Source organism: Pyrgilauda ruficollis, unplaced genomic scaffold, assembly GCF_017590135.1.
Source record: "Pyrgilauda ruficollis isolate IOZ18807 unplaced genomic scaffold, ASM1759013v1 scaffold2, whole genome shotgun sequence".
Lineage (NCBI taxonomy): Eukaryota > Metazoa > Chordata > Aves > Passeriformes > Passeridae > Pyrgilauda > Pyrgilauda ruficollis.
The window spans coordinates 15,285,363-15,305,481 of NW_024519206.1; the positions used below are offsets into that span (position 1 = coordinate 15,285,363).

Genomic DNA, 20,119 nt, shown 5'->3' on the forward strand with positions numbered 1-20,119 from the left:
TTAAAAAAAACATCCACCAGTAATCTAATGCTGTCTCTGGATCAACCAACCTGATCAATAAAATAATTTAATATTCCAGCCAAAATGCTGAAAGCATAATCCAGAATTTAACAACTTCTATATTATTATATTGTTGTTGCAATCTGCACACAAACATATACCAAAATATACAGATCAACAGGTTTGCATGACTGATTGCAACTTTCCTATTGCAAGTTCAAAGTTTCTAATGAATTATTCTAAAGAAAATGTCATTTATCTTACACTTGATTTTAAAATCCAGCTAGTTATCATTGAAGATCATGAAATTAAATGCTGGATTTGTTATTTGTGTCACAATAAAGACTGAATGATAGAAGTTTCACCCTCAATACTTGTTTTTTGAAAAAATTTATCATGTTTTACATACACAAGTAATAGCAATTGATATTAAATATTTGAAGCTATAAAAGTAAATTGCAGAATTAAACAAACTTTTAACCAGAATATCTTAAGGTATGGGTTTGTTGGCTTTTTTTTTTAATTTACTTTTTGTAAGAGGTAAATATTAATCACTTTATAAATGTTACTGAAGAATTGGATTATACATGTATTTACTGGGCATAATGTTCCTTGGTCCATTTTAGTATGACAAAAAATTTTTCAACAAATTAATTAGATAAGTTGCTTAGTTCAGGATTATAGGTGCATCTCTCATTATTTTTTTGTTTAATTCAAGCTCAAGAAGAGCAGCAAATATAATTCTGATTGCATTTCCCTGATGCTTTGCTGTTGTACTCCAAAAAGTTCAGTAAAATTAGGCTTACAAGCCTTATTAGACACCTGCTGATATTAAGAGAAAGATTGGCTGCTATTCTAGCTAGTACTGGATTGGCATTTATAAGTAAACTGGTTTATTCCATGAATGTTAAAGCAATCACAATTATTCTGGGTTTATTTTGGTGTAACTGACTTACACCAAAATTGAATTTGGCTACCTTACATTTTTCATAAAACTATGGTATGCTTGATAAGCTCCAGTGTATTCCTGTCCATAATGACATTCATTCACTATTGCATCCTCTCTACCTTTTGTGTCCTTTTGGTGCTCCAGATTCTGCTTCATACAACTCTCAACAATTAGAATTAAAAAGAAAAACAAAACCCCACAGCGGTCTTTGCACCACATAATTGTATCTTAAAACAACAAGAATCAGAGAAGTAAATTAATTTGCTAGCTACAAATATATTTGGTATGAATGATCTGCTGGTCTTGCACTGTCACGCTTTCATTATGCACTGCAAACATATGATTTTAATTCTTTTGGCAGTGTGGGGATTTAGTTTTGTGTTGACAGGAGCAGCAGCATGTTAGTGCATGAATGGTAATGATACTTATTCCCCAGTTAGGCAAATAAAAATGGCAGGCTAAGTCAAGCACTGCACTGAACCAGAATGCATTTTAAAAACACATCATTTGGTAAATGGGAAAAGACTGTTTTAACATAACAATCATTTATTGAAAGAATTGAATTAAATTTGTACAAAATGTGGGTAGCTAAAGGAAAGTCTGGAGAGAAAATTGATCATTTAATAAACCTCCATTGTTTTAAAATACTGAAAGCAGTATAAGACATAGTATTTTATCCCTTGGGTAATTAAAGAGTAACTTAGCTGGTTTTTGGGATTTCACAGATGTAGAACTCTTGTGACAGTTCAGATTAGACAGACTTATTTTTTCTCTATTTTCATGTATGCATTCTGTCTCTCCCTTCCCAATCATAAATAATATATCCCTGTATGGAGATTAGGTATATCAACCTGAGTTTTCCATTAAAATAATTCATGTCTTTCTCTTTAAATTTATGAATATTTATCAAGGGATTATGGGTTAGTTAATAGTATTTCTTCTTAATACATACACATGAATTCACTTGCACATAAGTCTGAAAAATGAGAGGTGTCTGTCTTGGGACTAGACTGCTCCTTAGCTCCTGCTAGCAAGCTGTAAGGTAAACATTCCTTAACAAGCAATGAGCAAAAAATAGACTTTCCTCCCTCCATGTGAAATGTATGAAATGTAGACAGATTCTGCCCATAAAACTTTTTTTTTTTTTTTTTTTTTTTTTTTTTTTACTTCAAGATAAGGACACACAAGCAAAACACCAGTATGAGAAGTTCATATGTTATCTGGAAAGGGTGTCCCTGATTACTGAATAATACTGTAAAGGGTCAGTGTTGTTGACATGAGCTGAAGATGAAGTTCTGTGGTACAAAGCCTTCAAAAACATTTCAGAGAGGGATGGGAATGAGCTATTAGGCTGCCAATAGGTTCAACTCAGATTTGTCAAAGATTTGAAATCAAATTAGGATTTAGGACATGACATTTGGCTGATTGATGTCAATGTCAATATACTACACTTGAACGTATCATACATGATTACCACAGCTTAAACACAGTGAAAAAATGTAAAGAGCATTAAGTATAACTGAATGATGAATCTTTGATATGCCTGTTTCATATGGGAAAAGTATGGTGGGGCTCCAAAAGACAGGTGACTGATTTTGAATGAAATGGTTTTTTCCTCAAAAACAAGGAAAACAAAAAACAAACAAATGAACAAAAAAACCCCAAAACAAACAAACAAACCAAACAAAAAAAGCAGAAACAAAATCAACCCCATGTCCCATAAAGGACAAATAATTCTTTGTAGTTTAGAATGTCCCTAATTCCACATAGCCTCGTGTGAAGCTCAACTGTGTTTTTAAGGATTTCTTTGAAAAATTATACTGAATAAATTAGTTTGCTTATATAGGTTAACATTATCTTATTGAGACCATGGATATTTTTGGGTTTTATGATGTAGCTCTGTCTGTTCAGACTGCAGAGTAGACTGAATGGTAGCATAACATTTGAAATTTCTCCAAAATTTTGATATTTGTCAATAGTCTTTGGTCAAGTGGTTGTTTCAGTGTGTTGGCATCTATCTCAGGGGCACTATCATAAAGTATTCCTTGAGGATACAGTGAGTCAAACTGTACAAAGCCATGAAGAACTATTGTATATGATCTGTGGTCTAGATCTTTGACTTAATTTTAGAATACCAGTCTGAAACCAGAAGTTAGAACCTGGTTTGCAGGCAGCTGGAACTTTGCTTTACAATATCTGTCCAGTTTTGCCTTCTTATGATGTTATAGAAAGTACTGTGTCAAGCGGTGCAGAATTTAGACTTTAATTCTTATTTTATTTTTGTGTTCTTCTGCAGATAGTAACTTTATCCTTGCAAATGCTCAGGTGGCTAAGGGATTCCCCATTGTTTACTGCTCTGATGGCTTCTGTGAGCTTGCTGGATTTGCACGGACTGAAGTCATGCAGAAGAGCTGCAGCTGTAAATTCTTACTTGGTGCTGAAACAAATGAGCAGATGATTCTTCAAATTGAGAAATCTTTGGAGGAAAAGATAGAATTTAAAGGAGAAATCATGTTCTATAAGAAGAATGGTAAGTCCTTCTGTCCTGTTCTCTTAGTCATAAAGAATGAAACTAAGCATAAACGCATATAATATATAATGTTCATTTCTAAGTAATAATTTAGTATGTCTATCATCAAACCTATAAGAACAGATTTGAGTAATGACAGTAGGGTACGCATTGAGACCATGTTTATATTGGTGTTATTGATTTTATATCAATATGTTACAAAGCTGCATAGATGAAATTCAGGGTACTAAACTGCATTGTGAGACTGTTATTTGCACTCAGTATGACACTGTTTTTTCTGCTTTTTGTTATACTGAAGTTTTTACCTCTTATTGCTGAAGCTGTAATGAAAATACTCATATTCAGCAAAAGATAAGCTATGTAAATTTTTCAATGCTACAGTAAAATGCTTGAATGTCTGAACAAGCCAAGTGATTTCTTTTCAACAGCTGTTATACACAAACAAAATAATAATGACTTTCAAAGAGTGAAAAATTTCTATTCAAGTATGTATTGGCACATAAAGAAAATTTCCAGGCATTAAGCAACCCCATAGACCACAGGACATTTCAAGTTGCACCAGCAAAGTTTTGACTCCAATGGCAAGGCATTTATAAGGACAATTTCATAGTCAAGATGCATGAGGTATGGGAGACAGCAGCCCACGATGCACACTTCCCAGCTTGTTTCATTCATATCAGGCTCCTTCAGTGTACTTACTCCATATATTCCTATAGCCACATTCACATCATCTTCAAACAGGTGACACTAAGTTTGAGACAAGGACAAGATTTCAACCAGGGTAACAGAAGTCAAGTGATCCATGGACTCAATGGATCCATGGGTGTTGAGTATCACTTTCTCTTTTATTATATGGCTAAGCTTTATAGGCATATGTCTAGACCACATTTTCCTCATAGGTTTTCTCTTCTTCTGTCTTTATAAATAAAACATTTTTCTTTCAAATAATATTACTGCCATGATATGCTTTAAAAACTTATTTTTTAAAAGTGATTACTGCATAATGACAACAAAGTGATTTGGAGTGTTAGGAGAAGACAACTTCAGTTTCACTAACAAAAAAAATGGAAGAATGTTCCTTAGTTGGCTTGTGTTCCTGATTGCTGCTTCTCACAGTATGAAAGTTTGAATTTTTTCTGGAAGCTCCTGCTAAATGCTTCCTCATCTTAACTTTTTGGGGAGACTTGGGAGTGTGTCTGTGTTTGGTTTGGTTTTTCAGCATATAGAAGAGACTCACACAGTTTCCTGAAATAGTTTCAGGAAGGTTACGCAAATAATGTAGTTCCAAGTTGTAAAACATGTTGGAATATAGGGGAAAATTTGTTTTAAAGAAAGATAAGAGCTGCTTTTTTCCAGTATTCTATAGTGATAAGTGGGCATGATAAGAAGATATTTCAGTGTATTTAAATTAAAGAAGTAAAGCTAAGACATTCATTTCATTGTCTTTGTCCTGAATGATAAATTGTGATTCCTTTACATTTTGAAGGGGTGCTTCAAACCTGTAATAGGTATGATTAACACAGGCAGAAAGAGATTGCAGGTCAATTATCAGAGAAGTAGCTGAATCACAGATAAACAGATAAAGAGAAATTGTTGAGGCTAAAAGAATTCCCACTATACATCCTACATGCATCCCTCTGCATAATTTGACTGGAAGCTTCCCCAATACATTTCTGAATAGGAATAAATTTCCCCGATTGCCCATTATATTTTTCATTTCCATGTGTTTCTGTACCGCTGGGAAACAGAAATGAATAGGTAATAAATTAACAGGAGAATTTCTTGGATAAAAGCTGAATTTATCTTAAAAAATAATCTTGGTTTTTCAACAGAGCTGCAAAGCGCAGGCTCCAAATTTGGCAAATCAGCCATTTTAGCTAAATGGTTTTGCTTTTGGGTTGGGTTTGGAGTTTTACTCAGAGGAAAAATTGAACTTCTGAAGCTGTTACTCTTAATCAACTTTGTTTTTGTCCAGAAAAAGGTTTTTAAAATATTTTAAGACATAAGAACTTTGGGAATGATATCCCTGAAAAGATTGTATGGATACATTCCAGTATATCCAATAAGGAAAATCATTGATTTTTGGGCTGGTATAATGTCAGGAACATAGGTCAGTGGGAGACAAGTAGTAGCAATGCCTAGTTATCACAGGACCACATTTCAACGTCCTCCTAGGGCTTTGGGGTGTCAGAGGGAAACCTCCACCTGCCTTTAGACTGCTGTTTAGCACAGCCTTTCTTTACAAGCCTAACTACAAGACCAAACGAGCACTTCCAAGCCTCGGGGGTAATTCTGAGCTCATGGAATTCTTCTTGAAATCTCAATTGTTAGTACAACATTATGATAAAAATTTACTATGAGGGACATGGATGTATGAATACAATTTACTCTTGGTTTGTTCTTCTGGATTCGGTCTAAAATGTAGATCATATGTGTCATGGTTTTTGGGGCAGACTTTCAAGGTTACAAAACTGAACATACATCTATTCCTTAATTGTCACATTTTTAAATATTTTAAATTTGATTTAAACTTACTTCAGAGCTTTTATCATTAAGTTAGACTGTTCATTCTAAACAAGCAGTTTTGATCTGAATTTATTAAGCTTGAATATGGACCTTTCACAGTTATTTAACCATCATTAAATAATTCACACAGCACCTCTGCTCATTAATTGTTAATTAGAGGAATGATTGCTATAATTAAAGCAACTCCAGCAATCCACATACAATTTCATGGAAATTCCAGACTGCTCTGAGCTGATACTGCAGCAAGAGTGGTGTGCAAGGAGCTGGGTAGAATCTGAGTAAGGTGGGTTATCTGTCTGTGTTTGATGAACCACAGTATTTCTTTGTCATTTGGGTTTGGATTTTAAGAGAATAATGATCTTAAGCAGTTGTTCTCTGACCAATCCTTCTGAGATCACTAGGAGTGGATAAGAACTTTTTTCTATGTGTGTTCTCTTTTGGGAATTTGAATGAATTCTTAGAATAGGATAAACTGGCTGTAACTCCTCATCCTGAACATTTTCTGCCATGCTAGCAGCAGAGCAATATTAGAACCATGGCAGCAGATACAGCAGCTTCAAAGAGGGGTGTCTTTTGAAAATTCAACTCAAAATATAGTTTTCATCATAGTTTCAGTATTTATTTTGGTTCCTCAGAAAGTTTCTTGCTTTTTCTTTGACAGAGCTATATTAGTTTCTTGATGATAATCAGAAAAGGAGACTATTAAAAGACAAGGAATTTTATGATTGTTGCCTTCTTCAGAAAGTTTTAAAATTATATTGCTTAGGAGCTGATTTTTAGCTTTTTTCTGTTACTATTTCTAAATTTTCTTTAAAACATCTGCAACAAATTAAGTTGTCAATTATGATGATAGAAATGCAAATTAACCTTTTGGAATTCAAGTGAGTTGTGAGAAAAATGCTCACTCCTGGATCTCTTGTTTAGAACAATCTAAAAGCAGTTGGACACTATGCTGAGGAGCTATATTTAAATAAACCTTTCTTTTTCTGCCTGTCAGCTCTCTTCTGAAATTTGTCAATGGTGAGTACAGGTAGTTAAATGAGGTCTTCACATTCCCTCAAACTGAAGTACAATTAAGCAGCTGTGTAGATTTTTTTTCTTTTTCTATTACAGTCTAAGATAATGCTACAATAACCCAGATAATCAGTGACTTAGGCCAGTCTAAGCTCTCCATCTTCAGTTGCTGAGAAGGTCACAGCTTGGGTCCCCTCTGACCCCATCAGATTTACTTCCTTTGTCTCAAAATTAGGTTTGTAGTGTTTGAAAAGAGATCTGTGCGTATGCACAACCTTTTAAAACACGCAGTAGTTCCACAGCCCTCCTTCATTGAAAGGAAATTCTTTTTTTGTGTATGTCTAAGTTGTGTGCAACATAGTGTAAACAGCAGCAGCCACTTGTGATTTATGGACATTTGAGAGACTTCACTGTGGTGACCACCATATCTGTGCATCCCAGAAAAAGGGCTGTTTGCACAAGCCTTTGGCATTATTGAAAATCCCCACTGTAAGAGTGTAGTAATCACATATCCTCTGAACAGAGAGAGACACAGTTCTCCCATTAAAATCCTGGGAAGCTGTGTAGAATCTGTGAGAAACTTAGAAGAAAGAATTCAAACAATTATTATCTCTCTGTAACCATTGGTTATAGATATGGTTCTCCAGAATGTGTTATTCATAGTTCACCAATAGTGTGAGAGAAGATTCCTAAAAACCAATCAAGTCTTAAGTCCACCATTGTTTCTATAAGAACTGTAGATTTCTAATAATAAAGTGTCTTTCATGCCTTCTAATGATAGAGTCTCTGTATCACCTTTGGCTTTCCCCAACACCCCTTTGGTGACATAAGAGGACTGGAGCAATGGGTTTTGCTGGGACAATCTTTACAAGGCGCCTTAGGACTTTGGTGCAAGCAGAGTTTGCTTTGTCTGTGACAGTTATCTAGGACTCAAGGGACATTTTGTCAGCTTCTATGTGTACACTGATTTAAACACTTTCTGGGTTATGTCTTAGGCGTGTTCTTGGTGACTAAAGGTTTGGTAAGTAAATTGTAATGTCAGGAAGATATGATGTATTCAATTTCTGTATTTATTTCTTCATTTATTACAAGTCAGTAAGATTAAATCAAAGTATTTTATCTCTTCTCATCACTGCATGAGAATATCTGTTTTGATAAGGCTGTATCCATATCTGGAAGGTTGGGATTAAGGTATTTCAGATGAACAGAGTATGAATAGAGAAAGGGTGAAAGTCAGACCCTGTTACTGAGCTCCTGGATTCATCAGGCAAAAGGCTGTTTGAAGTCTGGGTGCTCTCACAGGAACAGCAATGACAGCCACAGATAACTGAAATAAGGCTCCGGACATGAGACACCATCCACTGCCTCTGCAGTGTTTGTGGTCGAACAACGTGGCTAGAGAATAGCAAAGGCTACACAACATCATTTATATTTAATACATTCCTTGTGTTAGGAAAACAGAAAAGTTGTTTTTTTTAGAAAAAGCATTCAATGTTATTTAAAATTGTAGAAGAATTATGAAGAAATTGAAGGGAAATTAATTTCTTTTGAAATGAAAGAAAATTGGATTTTCCTCAAGCTTCTGTACAGAAAGTATCTGCCTTCTTTAACAAACTCCTGAAATACACCATATCTTTTGGAAGTTAAGTTCAACGTTAAAAAAGAGGCATTTATTAGAATTTTCTGACTGTAAAAAAAATTTCTGTACAGAGACCTTAATTTCCTTGTGACTACTTTCTACTATTTTTTAGTGACAATTTTGTACTTACTAATGTAGAGAAAGCCCCTTGACAAGTTGCTTGACAGAGTGGTTTGTAGCAATGTGGCCTCACTGCTGCTCCACTGCTTCTCTACCTTGAAAACCTAATCTAAAAATAAGAAAGCTAAAAAGCTTTTGTGGTTGGCTTGCTCACATTTGCTAAATTATAGTACAAAATACAGGAGGAGGGAAATAAAAAAGCAAGCAGCACTGAAAGATTAATCTGAAGGTGATATCTAATTGCAATTACCTGAGAGATCGAAAATAATTTGTATCTGTATAATAGAATATTTTATTTTTTCTTTTTTTCTCTTTTCTTTCTTCTTTTCTTTCTTTTCTCTCTTTTTTTTTTTTTTTTTTTTTTTTTCTTTTTTTTTTTTTTTTTTTTTTGTTAATTTTTTTCCGTTTTCTTGATCTTTTTCATTTCCCCCTTTCATATAACTCATTAATCATTGGGAAGTCTTCCTCTTTAAAAAGCAGTATAGAATACAGACAGAAGACATGTCCTTATTTTCCTCTGTTTCACAGAATAGGGAATTTTTGTCTCCTTTTCTCTCCAAACCCCTCATTTGCTTGACCCATGGCTTCTGATGAAAGATTATGTGTACCTCTGAAATGTTTTGATGTTTTAGAGACAGTCCCAGCTTGTACAGCAGAAGAGGAAGACAGAGCAGGCTTGTGCTCCTCTGTGCTCCTCCCTGGCTAAAACTTTACAGAGGCCTGGGTGAAATAGTCAGCAAAATCCTGAAAGAAGACAAAACAAGGGGATGAATTTCAGTTACAAGGCAAAAAAGAAAAGGCAGCAAAATCCCCTGTATGAAATGTGATCTAAACCATCTGAGATCTTTTTTCTAGAATTTAATGAGACATCAACAAGACTGCAGCTCACTGACAGTGCTGATACTTCGTTCTGACGCATTCACAGTGATATTGGCTAATAGCTTCTTTCAGCAGCAACATGATGTATTAAATGCATAATTCACTGAGAAAATACTTGTTCTTCTAGAACCACATTGATATGTAAATAAATCTGTGTGAAATTTTCGTGTTCCTTGTTGTATTGCTACAACTTGATGCCCTTCACTGCTAACAGATGCAATTAGTGTTTCCACACAGGCACCCTGGGCTTCCAGCTGCACCTGGCATGAAGGGCCGTTGGTACTGCTGGATGGTTGTGTTTTTTTTGTTTGTTTGTTTGTTTTTAAAAGACATTTCATTGTGCTACTTTTTATACATCCATTTTTAGTAAGAGATATTGGTATTAATTTTGGAGTAGGATGTTCATAAGACATCAGACTAGTCACCTTTCTCTTCAAAAATTTTTCTCACAATTTTATGGCCACACGGAGTCTGCTGCCTTTTATTTTTTATGAGATTTAAATCAAGCTTTGGCTAAAAGCTGACTTGGGTGCCTGTGCTTCACCATGCATTAGGCTGTTCTTTGGATAAAGAAAGTTCAAAGAGTCATTTCTCCAGATGGCCATATGCCTCTCCTTGGCTGGCATTTCCTTATTTCATCTCTGATCCCTAAATCCACATTCTGGATTATGATGCAGACTATTTGCCACCTCCTGTGCTGACCACCACAATGGGTTCTTGCTTCAGTTCCATAGTTTTTTGGAAGGTGGTAGAAGACTCATGTTAGCACTGTCTACTGAACCCTCTCACTGATTTGGGTAGGGAATTGCAAAAGCAACTTGATTTCATAAAGCAGTTAAATAACTCGAAGGTTAAAACCTGCTGCTTTCCAACTGGTGGGGTTGCTATAATTTGTTTCATTGGCCAGGCTCAGAGACTGTTTACATCGTGTGCTCACATGGACTGAAATGGTGAATTGGGAAGATTAATCCTCTCTACCATGTTACATAATTGCTCAGTGTGTGTTTCAAAACCCTTCTGTACAAAAACCTCAAACCTGACAGGATGGAATTATCAGTTCAGATCCATGACTCAGATCCATCTCAGGTCCCAGCTTTAGCCCCCTCCTTCCAGAAAGGTGCCCATGGAGTGCATATGGAGTAAGGTTCAAGTTCTTGAATCACAGCCTCAACAGAAAATATGTAAACTTGTTGAAAACTTCTGAATAATATGAACAGATAAGACAATGATTATAGGCAAGGATTATAATGCAAAATACTTTCTGACCTAAACCTGTGAGAAAAGCAGTGTAAAATAACTTGATCCATTTCTAAAATGTAGTTTTTCAGTGTAAGTGCATGAGTAACCAGTAGAATCCCCTTTTTCTCCATGTCATGAGTTTAAAAAACTTTATGAATAGGCACGAGGTTGTAGCCAGTACCTCTTCCAGTGCTGGGAGATCTCCCATTCTGCAGACTCCAGACTTTCCGTTTCTAGGGGCTGCCACTGCCAGAGACAGCAAAGTAAGAATCACAAAATATTTTGCAGATATTTTAGTTTATATAATGATCATTTGTTTTTTGAAACTCAAACAGTGAATTTTTTTTCATAGGTGCAGTAACCTGTTTGGGGATAGCTGTATTTTTTCATTGTAGTACACTTCACATCATCTTTGAATTCTCTCTTTTCAGATTATAAAATAATGAGCTTAAAAGCAAAAGAATGTAATTTGAAAACATGGCTTTGTTTAGGTGAGTGTGTGCTTTAACTCCTTCAGATGTGAAAATATAAGATGAAATTTCAGAATAATAAATACATTTATATTTTTATATATACAAATATATATCCAGACATAGATAATGTATATGAGAGATCATCCTGTTTTAAAAATTCTTGGCTTCTTTTCAGAAGTGCATCCCTCAGTAGGCTGAGAAATCATATTTACTGCCGTGTTTATATTTACATGTTGGCTCTGAAAGTCCAAAAGGAAAAGCACAGTTTTAACAATAGATTTCAAAAATACACTGATCAATGGAAAGAAAATTTTGTTTATTTGGAAATTGCTTGAGTGAAAGAAATGAAGTAAAGATTAAACTGATCAGGAAGGACCAAGCCTGACTATTTCTGAAGCAGTCTGTATAAAGATATTGAAGAAACTGTATTTTGTTTTGTTTTGTGTTCCTTTTGTTTGGTTGAGTTATTTTTCATTTTTGTCATAGACATTGTACATTTGTTTATATAAGTATATTGTCTCAATTAGTATTTTCCCAGGAGTTAGTTGACAAATGCCGAATGTCCTGTACTAATATAACTGTGACAAAGTAATTATCATTGGAGAGGGAGGGAAAGTTGCAGACTGATAATATTTATGAGTCTGCCCTGAAGCTTTTTGCATTTAAACAGAATGCATCTCACTGACTTAACTTAGTTTTTAAATAATCCTGTGTGTTTTGCTAATTGCCATAACTGCAACCTAGTAAATGTATTACATCAGGGAAGTACTTATCTCCATAAATGTTGTTTTCTTTTCTGATCTGGAAGGAGATAGGAAAAGGAAATTAGGGCAGACAAAAAGAAAGTTGTATGCCCAAGGATAATGTATCTCACATGGCATTAAAAGTATTGCTTAGTTCTCTGCTTTTGTTCAAGGAAACTCAGGGTAACTAGAGGATTTCAAAATGGTTTAATAATTAAGGAAGATAGTGGAGCTATACAAGGAAAGACCAGAAAGCTGAGTAAACAAAGTTGAAATGTAGATGTGCTGTTACTCATAAATCAGTTTGTATAAAACATTCACTGCAGACTGTACTAGTTGTTGCATGCACAGACTGTTACACTGAGGCTGGAAAAGACTTGCATTCAAACTAGGAGCTGCCACAGCACTGACAGTCTGTGTCCAAAAAGTGACAAACACAAACTTTGGGGTCATGAATGAAGCTTCTCTCTTCTTAACATTGGCAGTTTGCAGGAGAGGCAAGGATAGAAAAGGGTTTTCTCTTCTTCTCCTTTCCCTCTTTTCATCTCTCCATCATGGCAGAGATGGCAGAGAAAGTTGGAAATGCTGGGCAGCATAAGACCTATGACATATGAGGCACTGGAATACCTGGCAGCAGAACGGACAGAGCATAGGTTGAAGCTGGGCACAGAAAAGGCAGGGAAGACAAGGAGGGATGGATTCGTGTATCTCTGATGAGATGTAATAGATCCGAATAATTGCACATGGTACTCCATAGGGAATATAGAGGACCGGGGAGCTATTTTTAACAAGTTTTAAATCAACTCCACAGGATTATTAATTCCCTACTTATTCATACTGAAATACAATTTTTGCTTTATTATTACAGTATCTTATGATTACAGTTATTAAAGTATCTTACAGTCTTCTTTCATCTACCAAATTCTTGGGACACAACTGTATTCTGCTTTAAGATGTAAATAAATTTGGAATGGATCCATTTTGGATGCATTAATGGATTATAAATCCACTCTGGATTTACATTGACTGTTGAAACTTGTAAGGAGACTTCCAAGATACAAGTGTGATCTGGTGATCACACAAAAGTAGGGGAAACAAGTTCTTGAGTCTTCTTTGCCACCTGTACGAAAATCTAACAAAACCACCTGTTTCCACATAAGTCAGTTTCATCATAACCCACATGAGTTCTTAATTTTGCAATTTTTTCTGACCAAAGAATGTCACTAGGTGTAGCAGATAAGCTGGCACCTTCAGTAGCAGAATTCAAGAAAAATAAATTATAGAGTTTGTTAGCTTCTAAATTTGATTTTTGCAGAGATAATGGAGAATGAGGTGATAATTTGCTTAAAGCAGCAGAACATTGCATTAGCTGTATTAATTGATCATTGTCAAAGTTATGATATTTACAAAAGGGAAAGTACTTGAAGATATAGCTATAGTTTTCTTGCAGCTCGTTTCCTTTCCTGTTCAGTCCAGTTGCAATTTTTTTAAGCATTGTTTTCTTTGACTTTGCTCTCCTCAACGAAATGTTGACATCTTGTCAAAACCACTTAACTTTCAAAATGATGTGTTATCAGTGAGGCTGGGAATTTTTGGGTAAGCTGATGAAAGAGATAGTTTGGTTTCCTCAGACAAAGTCTTTGGCACCTTAGTCTGCCAGTCTTGAAGTGCACACTTCTTGTAATGGAAAAGTGGAAATGATCAGGCTCAAATATCTCTGGTGTTATGATGCAGGTTTATTTTGCTAATAATTAGTAACCACCAATGAGACACTGTTGTAATGCTGAGGATTTAGCATCAATCTTGTTGACAAGTTATTATAGCTATCTACATGAAAATATTTTTGTCTTCTACATGAATCTCTGGAAATAGACTGTCTTAATAGTTTTCTTTAAGGCTTGATTTGCATCTTCCTACAAGAGCATTAGTTTACTAAGTCACCCACTTAAATGAAAAGAAATATTCCAGATTTATTATGGCTTGTGAAGCTTAATTCTGCCCTCTCATGCATATATATAATTATTCCTTGAAGAGCTATTGTTTTGTGCCACAAGACTTTTATATCTAGTATGCAAATCATTTCAGCTTTCTTTCTTTCTTCAGATACTTGGGCCATTAGTCTAGGAACAATTGCATTTGGTTAATTCAATGTGTTATGTGCGGATTCAGAGCTTCTCAAAGAGCTTGGTCCCTCTTCCTTGTGCTGGAGAAGTGGAGGTAGATCACAGAAATATGTGTGTTTCTTATTTCTGACCCCTGAATGATGGAAGGGGCAGTATAAAATGGTTCAGTGTCCCTCTGGAGAGCAGTGTGGTAGGAAAAGTCCTGAGGAACTTAAGGTCTGGAAGTGGATATAACCACACCAGTCAAAAAGTAAAAGGAAGCCTTAAGCTTTTCTTCCTGGACAAAACTACTCCCAGACTGTCGAGAGCGAAATAAAGCCATAGCTTGGCATGAGTAGCACTCATTCCAAGTATTCCTTAGATATTTATATCACTAAAAAAGTATGAAGTAAAATTTTAACAAGATGGATGTAGAGATTTACTTATTGTTTTAAAGAATTACATAAACTTTGCAGACCATCATCCCACATCATATCTCTATTATGAAACCTCTGCAATACCCAAATATCCACCAAAGATATTTCTCTTCTGAGTATTTCATTGAGCTCTGTATGGGGTGGGCATGACCAGAGATCACCTATTATCATACGGTGAGTGCACACAGCTCATCAACAGAGCTAATGGTCTCAGTCTGTCCCATGGTTCAAGCAGGCTTTATTTTCTAGTGAAAAGAGTGTTTGGTTTTAAAGGCTACTGGCATTCTAATGACAGGGTTTTGTACAAAATCTCCCTTTTAAATGCCGTGGTCTGTTGACCCTTGTTTTGATTTCAGTCTGAGGACAGACTTCTAGCTGTCAAAATGAGGAAAGGTAGAAAGGGTGGTTGAGAGAGTGACCATAAAACACTCTCTTTTTTTTGTATCTATAAAAGGTGGACTATAGCCAAATTGCCTTGTGATAAGATTATGCTTCATTTGGTTTCTTTTCTCCTTCCCTGTGATGTGCTTATATAAGCCTTGAGGATATTAAAATATATTTTGACCCTTCATAATGCAAGAGAAAGATTAGACTCTTTCTCCAAGAGTGGTGGCTTGAAGCAATAAAAATAGTCTGTATATAAATAAACCTCCAAAAGAAATTTCTTTGATAGGCGACTCTTGACAATACAGAAAACCTTTGTATTCACCATCTGAAGCAGGGAAGGAATTTCTGTCTCACAGACGAGTGCATTCAAAAGAACCACAACAAAATAGGGCACTACTTTTTTTGATGTGAAGAAAGTTCTGCTTTTGGTTTACAGAATTATGTGATGCTGGCTTTCAGTAAAAGCTATGTAACAGATTGCATTGCAGTTTATTTTTCCAAGGATGCTCCTCAATAGTGAAAGAGAGAGAGAGCTCTTCTGTTCTTGACAGAAAGCAATCTTATATTGACCTAGTCCTGACCTAAAACAGATCATCTCACCTAGTCTAAAAACAACTTCATATTCATTTGCTCCTTTCAGAGAAAAGACAGAAAAAACCAAATAATTAAAACACAGAAAAAAAACCACCAAACCAACCAGCTCAGATTTAGAACTTCTAAACATTCAGTGTATAAATAGAGCCAGAACTGGCAGCCCACCACACAGGGTATTAGCCTGGAACTCTTCAGGAGAGAAGTAGCCTGCGCATGTATTGGATATGTGTTTTCTTTAGTGGCGCACACCATATACATGTTTGCTTTGCTTAGCCAAAATATTTTCAGATATATTTACAGAGAAGGAGAATGAGAAAAGAAAACAAAAGAAAATATGAGAGAAACCAAATGATGACAGGATGTGGAACAATTTCAATGACCAGTGTTCAGTGACAAACCTCAAAAGAATTCAAATGCATTTTGATTATACAAATGAGCCAATGCCTTAAACCATTAAATGGATTTGTCTCTAATGATTAACCATGTTGTAATAACTCCCTTAAACCTACAAATTACCATTTTGGACAATATTACTGTAACTGTAACTGAGTTAGGTATGTTTCAAATGGCTGATGTCTGCAACTTTCTTTCAGGTCTTAATGGCTAATGTGTATGTGTGTGTGTGTGTGTGTGTGTCTGTAGAAAAGACATGAAACATTTGGAAAGAGTAAGATATACTTCCACTTCTGGAGGAGATAGAAACATCTTCTTAAAAGACCATTGGCCCTCTTGGTGGTGTTTAGAAGAAGGAGTTGAGAGAGACTTCTCTCTTCACTGAAACTACTGCTAGAATGCAGCTGGGTAGAAAGTAATTTTGCCACTAGGATTTTGGCCAGTTTAGAAGTTATGATGGTATTTTGTAAAGACTTATGTTTCTATTTTTAAGCAGTAAAGTTCCTTAATGCTTCTTCTCCTTGAATGGACCTCTTCAAGATTGGGACAGTGTGACTCTTTAAAACGTTTCTGACAGTAATGCTACTGAACAGTTTTCCCCAGAATTTTTAATAGAGTCAAATCTGTAAAAAAAAAAAAAAAAAAAAAAAAAAAAAAAAAGGAGAATGGAGAATCAAAGTGGGAGAAAGGAGAAAGAACAATAGAAATGCCTTGCTTCTGATTCTGACATGTTTTACCTTCTTTTAAAAGAGAATTCTTCCTTGCTTTGTCTTCAGAATATTTAAACACAATACAAAGCAACTCTGCTTCTTCACACAGGTTTTTCTGTCCTCCAGTTTTCCTTTCTCTTGTTCTAATTTCTCCATGTCCCTTCTTTAAATACCTTAAGTAGAAGTGCTGCCACATTGCTGAACTAGTAATGTTAGTCTCAAAGGTGCCTGTGTGACTCTTGGAAAGTTTGATCAGGGCACAGAGGGCCAGATGAATTTCCTTTGAAGCAAATTTTTTTACCTTTAACTGCCGTGGTCCTTCCAAAGAAAAGCTGCTCTTTCACCTATCATGCTCATCTACAGTGTTCAAAAGGCAGCCAGGGAACTTCCACTTGAAAATCTAAATTATAAAACTTAACTGTGATCTTCCTGTGCTCAGTTTTTTTTTTCAAAACTGGAAACTTCAGAAGACAGCACAGCAGGAAGTGGCTAGTCTGCTTGCTGTTCCCAAGGAGCCCTCCAAAGCTCAGCTGATCATTTGACAGAAGTCAGCTGGGGCAGCAGTGGTCCAGGGAACCAGTCCTGTTTCTTTTTATGAATTTAACTAGACTTTTGTTTGTAAATGAATGCTAAAAATAGTACATTGGGAAGCAGCAGATTGTGGAAGTGTAAAGATGTCCAAAAATAAATTTTAAACCCTCTAGTAGTACTTATATCTCTTATAAATAATATTTGTGGGCCGATGGTGGGTGGAAGTAATTAGCATTGATACCTAAAACCTGAAAGAGACAAAAGCCTGGTACTCTGCTGAGTTACCTCAGAATGGATGGGAGTGGGATATAGGATGCTTGCTTATAGGCATTAAATATTTTCTTCTTCCATGTGGTGTTCATAGGAAACTTAAGAATTTTGTCATTGCAGTTGAACAACATATCTTGCAAACAAATCTTGTGACACAAACAGTAAGATTTTATTATAAATTGCATCATTATGTAGCAGGTGTGCACAGAGAAAAGTTGACAAGAATTAAAAATATTGTCAAACTCAGTTTTGTCTCAGTCTTAAAAAGGTGAACGTTATGAAATTAAAGAAGATAGCTGATATTAATTTTATAGATGATGTGTGGTATTATATATCTCACTGTCTGTGCAAAGAGTTTATTTCTATTCTAAGTCTGATATCTGATTAATTTAAATAGCTTTGAATTAGTGAAATGATGCTCTGACTATCAGGTCTTCTGTCAAGAGTTTTTAATGGGTATCAAGTCAGATGATTAAGGTAGAATGATTCTATAGCAGACATGAATGCTTCAGATGCCAAGTTAACAAAGTGAAAGCTATTCCAGGAAATAAGCAACGTCAGTTGAGAGTTCAAAGGAAAGCATGGTTTCAGAGGAGTAAGCAGCTTCATTAAACTCTATTAATGATCCTTGTAGATAAATTTTGCATTTAAATTAATGTCTTGTGTCTGGAGAAAACAGTATTACAGAGCTTCAACCAGCGATGCAAAGTGATTTACATGAGCTGAACATCTGTGATTCCCTGACTACTGACCTCTTGAATAAGCAGTTCACTTTTTTACCTCCCTCTCTCTGCTAAAAGGCAGCTGTTTGAATTAAATTCATTCTTTATCCTTGCAGGGTCTTCATTCTGGTGCTTACTGGATATTGTTCCTATAAAGAATGAAAAAGGAGATGTGGTACTCTTTCTGGCCTCTTTCAAAGACATAACAGACACAAAAGTGAAGATTGCTGCAGAAGACAAAAAGGAAGGTTTGTGAGAATTGCAAAAACATTGATAAGACCAACATTTCTATGTTTTTAAGAACTGCACCTACATGAGCATTCTCTCACATGTACACTATTCAATATAGAGACCTCCTAGTTTTTTTCCAAAGAAGAAATTACTACATGACATGGAATGATAAATAATCTGTGTGGGGTTTTTATTATTTACATACTGCTGGAGGTTCTGTAAACATGGAATTTAGGAGACAGAGTATTTTGTCCTAAAAATTAAAATTGTTTTTATGTACCATGATTTAATATATTTACTTTCTGGATTTTCAGAGGTATATTTTGGTATTTTGGAGAAACTAAACCTTTTCAAAAGTTCCATTTATGAACCTGATTTCAGCATGGCTGAGAGTAAAGGAATGTGGTTTTTCATGTTTTCCAATAAGCAGAATTTAAAACAGCTCTAGAAATTATTTTTCCTATTGATAAGCATATATATTCTTGTTTCATCTCATTTTCATTACACTTTAAGTTATAAAACTTATTATGTCATCAGAATTATCCAATAGCATAAGAAATAATTTCTCACTTTTATTTGCTTCTGAAAAGAAACACTGCAAAGATTCTGTTCCATGAATTTGGAAAATTGTCTTATGGTAATGGCTCACAACTGCCATAAAATAATTTTGACTGTATAATGTAATTAAGGTTTGATAAATGTTGCTAACACAAAACTAAGTCAGTGTAGGGGGGAATGAAGGCTATGCAGTGAGCATTGAGTTGTGCATCAAAGGCAGTGAACTTATTCCAGATTTGCATTTTGTAAAGGCATAGTGAACCAACACTTTAGTTTTGTAATTTTTCAGTCTCTAAGGAGCTGCTTAGAAAGAGTTTATCTGTAGACACCATGAGTGTCTACACATTCTTTAAAATGCCGTTGGTGTTGTATTTGCCAACCTGGTAGTACTCTGGAATCTATTTAAATTTTTCATCCTGTGATAGCCATTGATGCATTCATATCTCAAAAACTACATAGTTATGGGCCTTAGAACACATTTACTCCTCATGGAAGTAATAGGGGAACAATTAATATTCAACTTTTTCAGGTTTTAAATGTTCATTTATCAACAAAAGAGTTGTATTTCAGTTACAGAGGTGTGTGATTTAGTATTCTTTTATGAAATTTTAGTACTTTAAACCATAAAATATTGTTCTCTCTTGTGCTGATTAATACTTATAAATTAACATTGATGCTTATGATGTCTGCCTCTTATGTACATTTGGACAAATAATTTCACCTTTGACTTAAGTTTTAAGCTCTGAATATTAGAAGGCTTTGGGGGAGAGGAATTTTGCATCCTTGACTTTTTGCACTGAATATATTTGAAAATTTCAAAGCTGGAAGATTGAAAAATGGTTTTGAAGTAGTACACAAGTACATTTTACTGCTTTTCCTTACATTCAATTTCAACCAATTGCTACCTCTTGAAGTAAAAAAATAAAATTATGAAGAATATTTTATCTTGTTTTTCTTTAAGCCTCAGAAAACCTTACTCTCATAGAAGTTTTAGGAAAGTAATTTATTAAAACCTGATATGTGGAACCATGTAGGAGAGAGATTGTCAGAACATCTGTGCTCTAAAGGCTAA

General features: G+C 35.1%; 1 protein-coding gene across 1 annotated transcript in view; it reads left to right on the forward strand.

Annotated features, from left to right (window-relative positions):
* The window catches only part of KCNH8 (potassium voltage-gated channel subfamily H member 8), a 177,337-nt gene that overhangs the window by 53,145 nt on the left and 104,073 nt on the right, over window positions 1-20,119 (forward strand). The window contains exons 2-3 of the mRNA XM_041466515.1: window positions 3,246-3,479; window positions 18,375-18,506. Coding sequence (XP_041322449.1) covers window positions 3,246-3,479; window positions 18,375-18,506 — 366 coding nt within the window. The remainder of the gene's footprint in view (window positions 1-3,245; window positions 3,480-18,374; window positions 18,507-20,119) is intronic.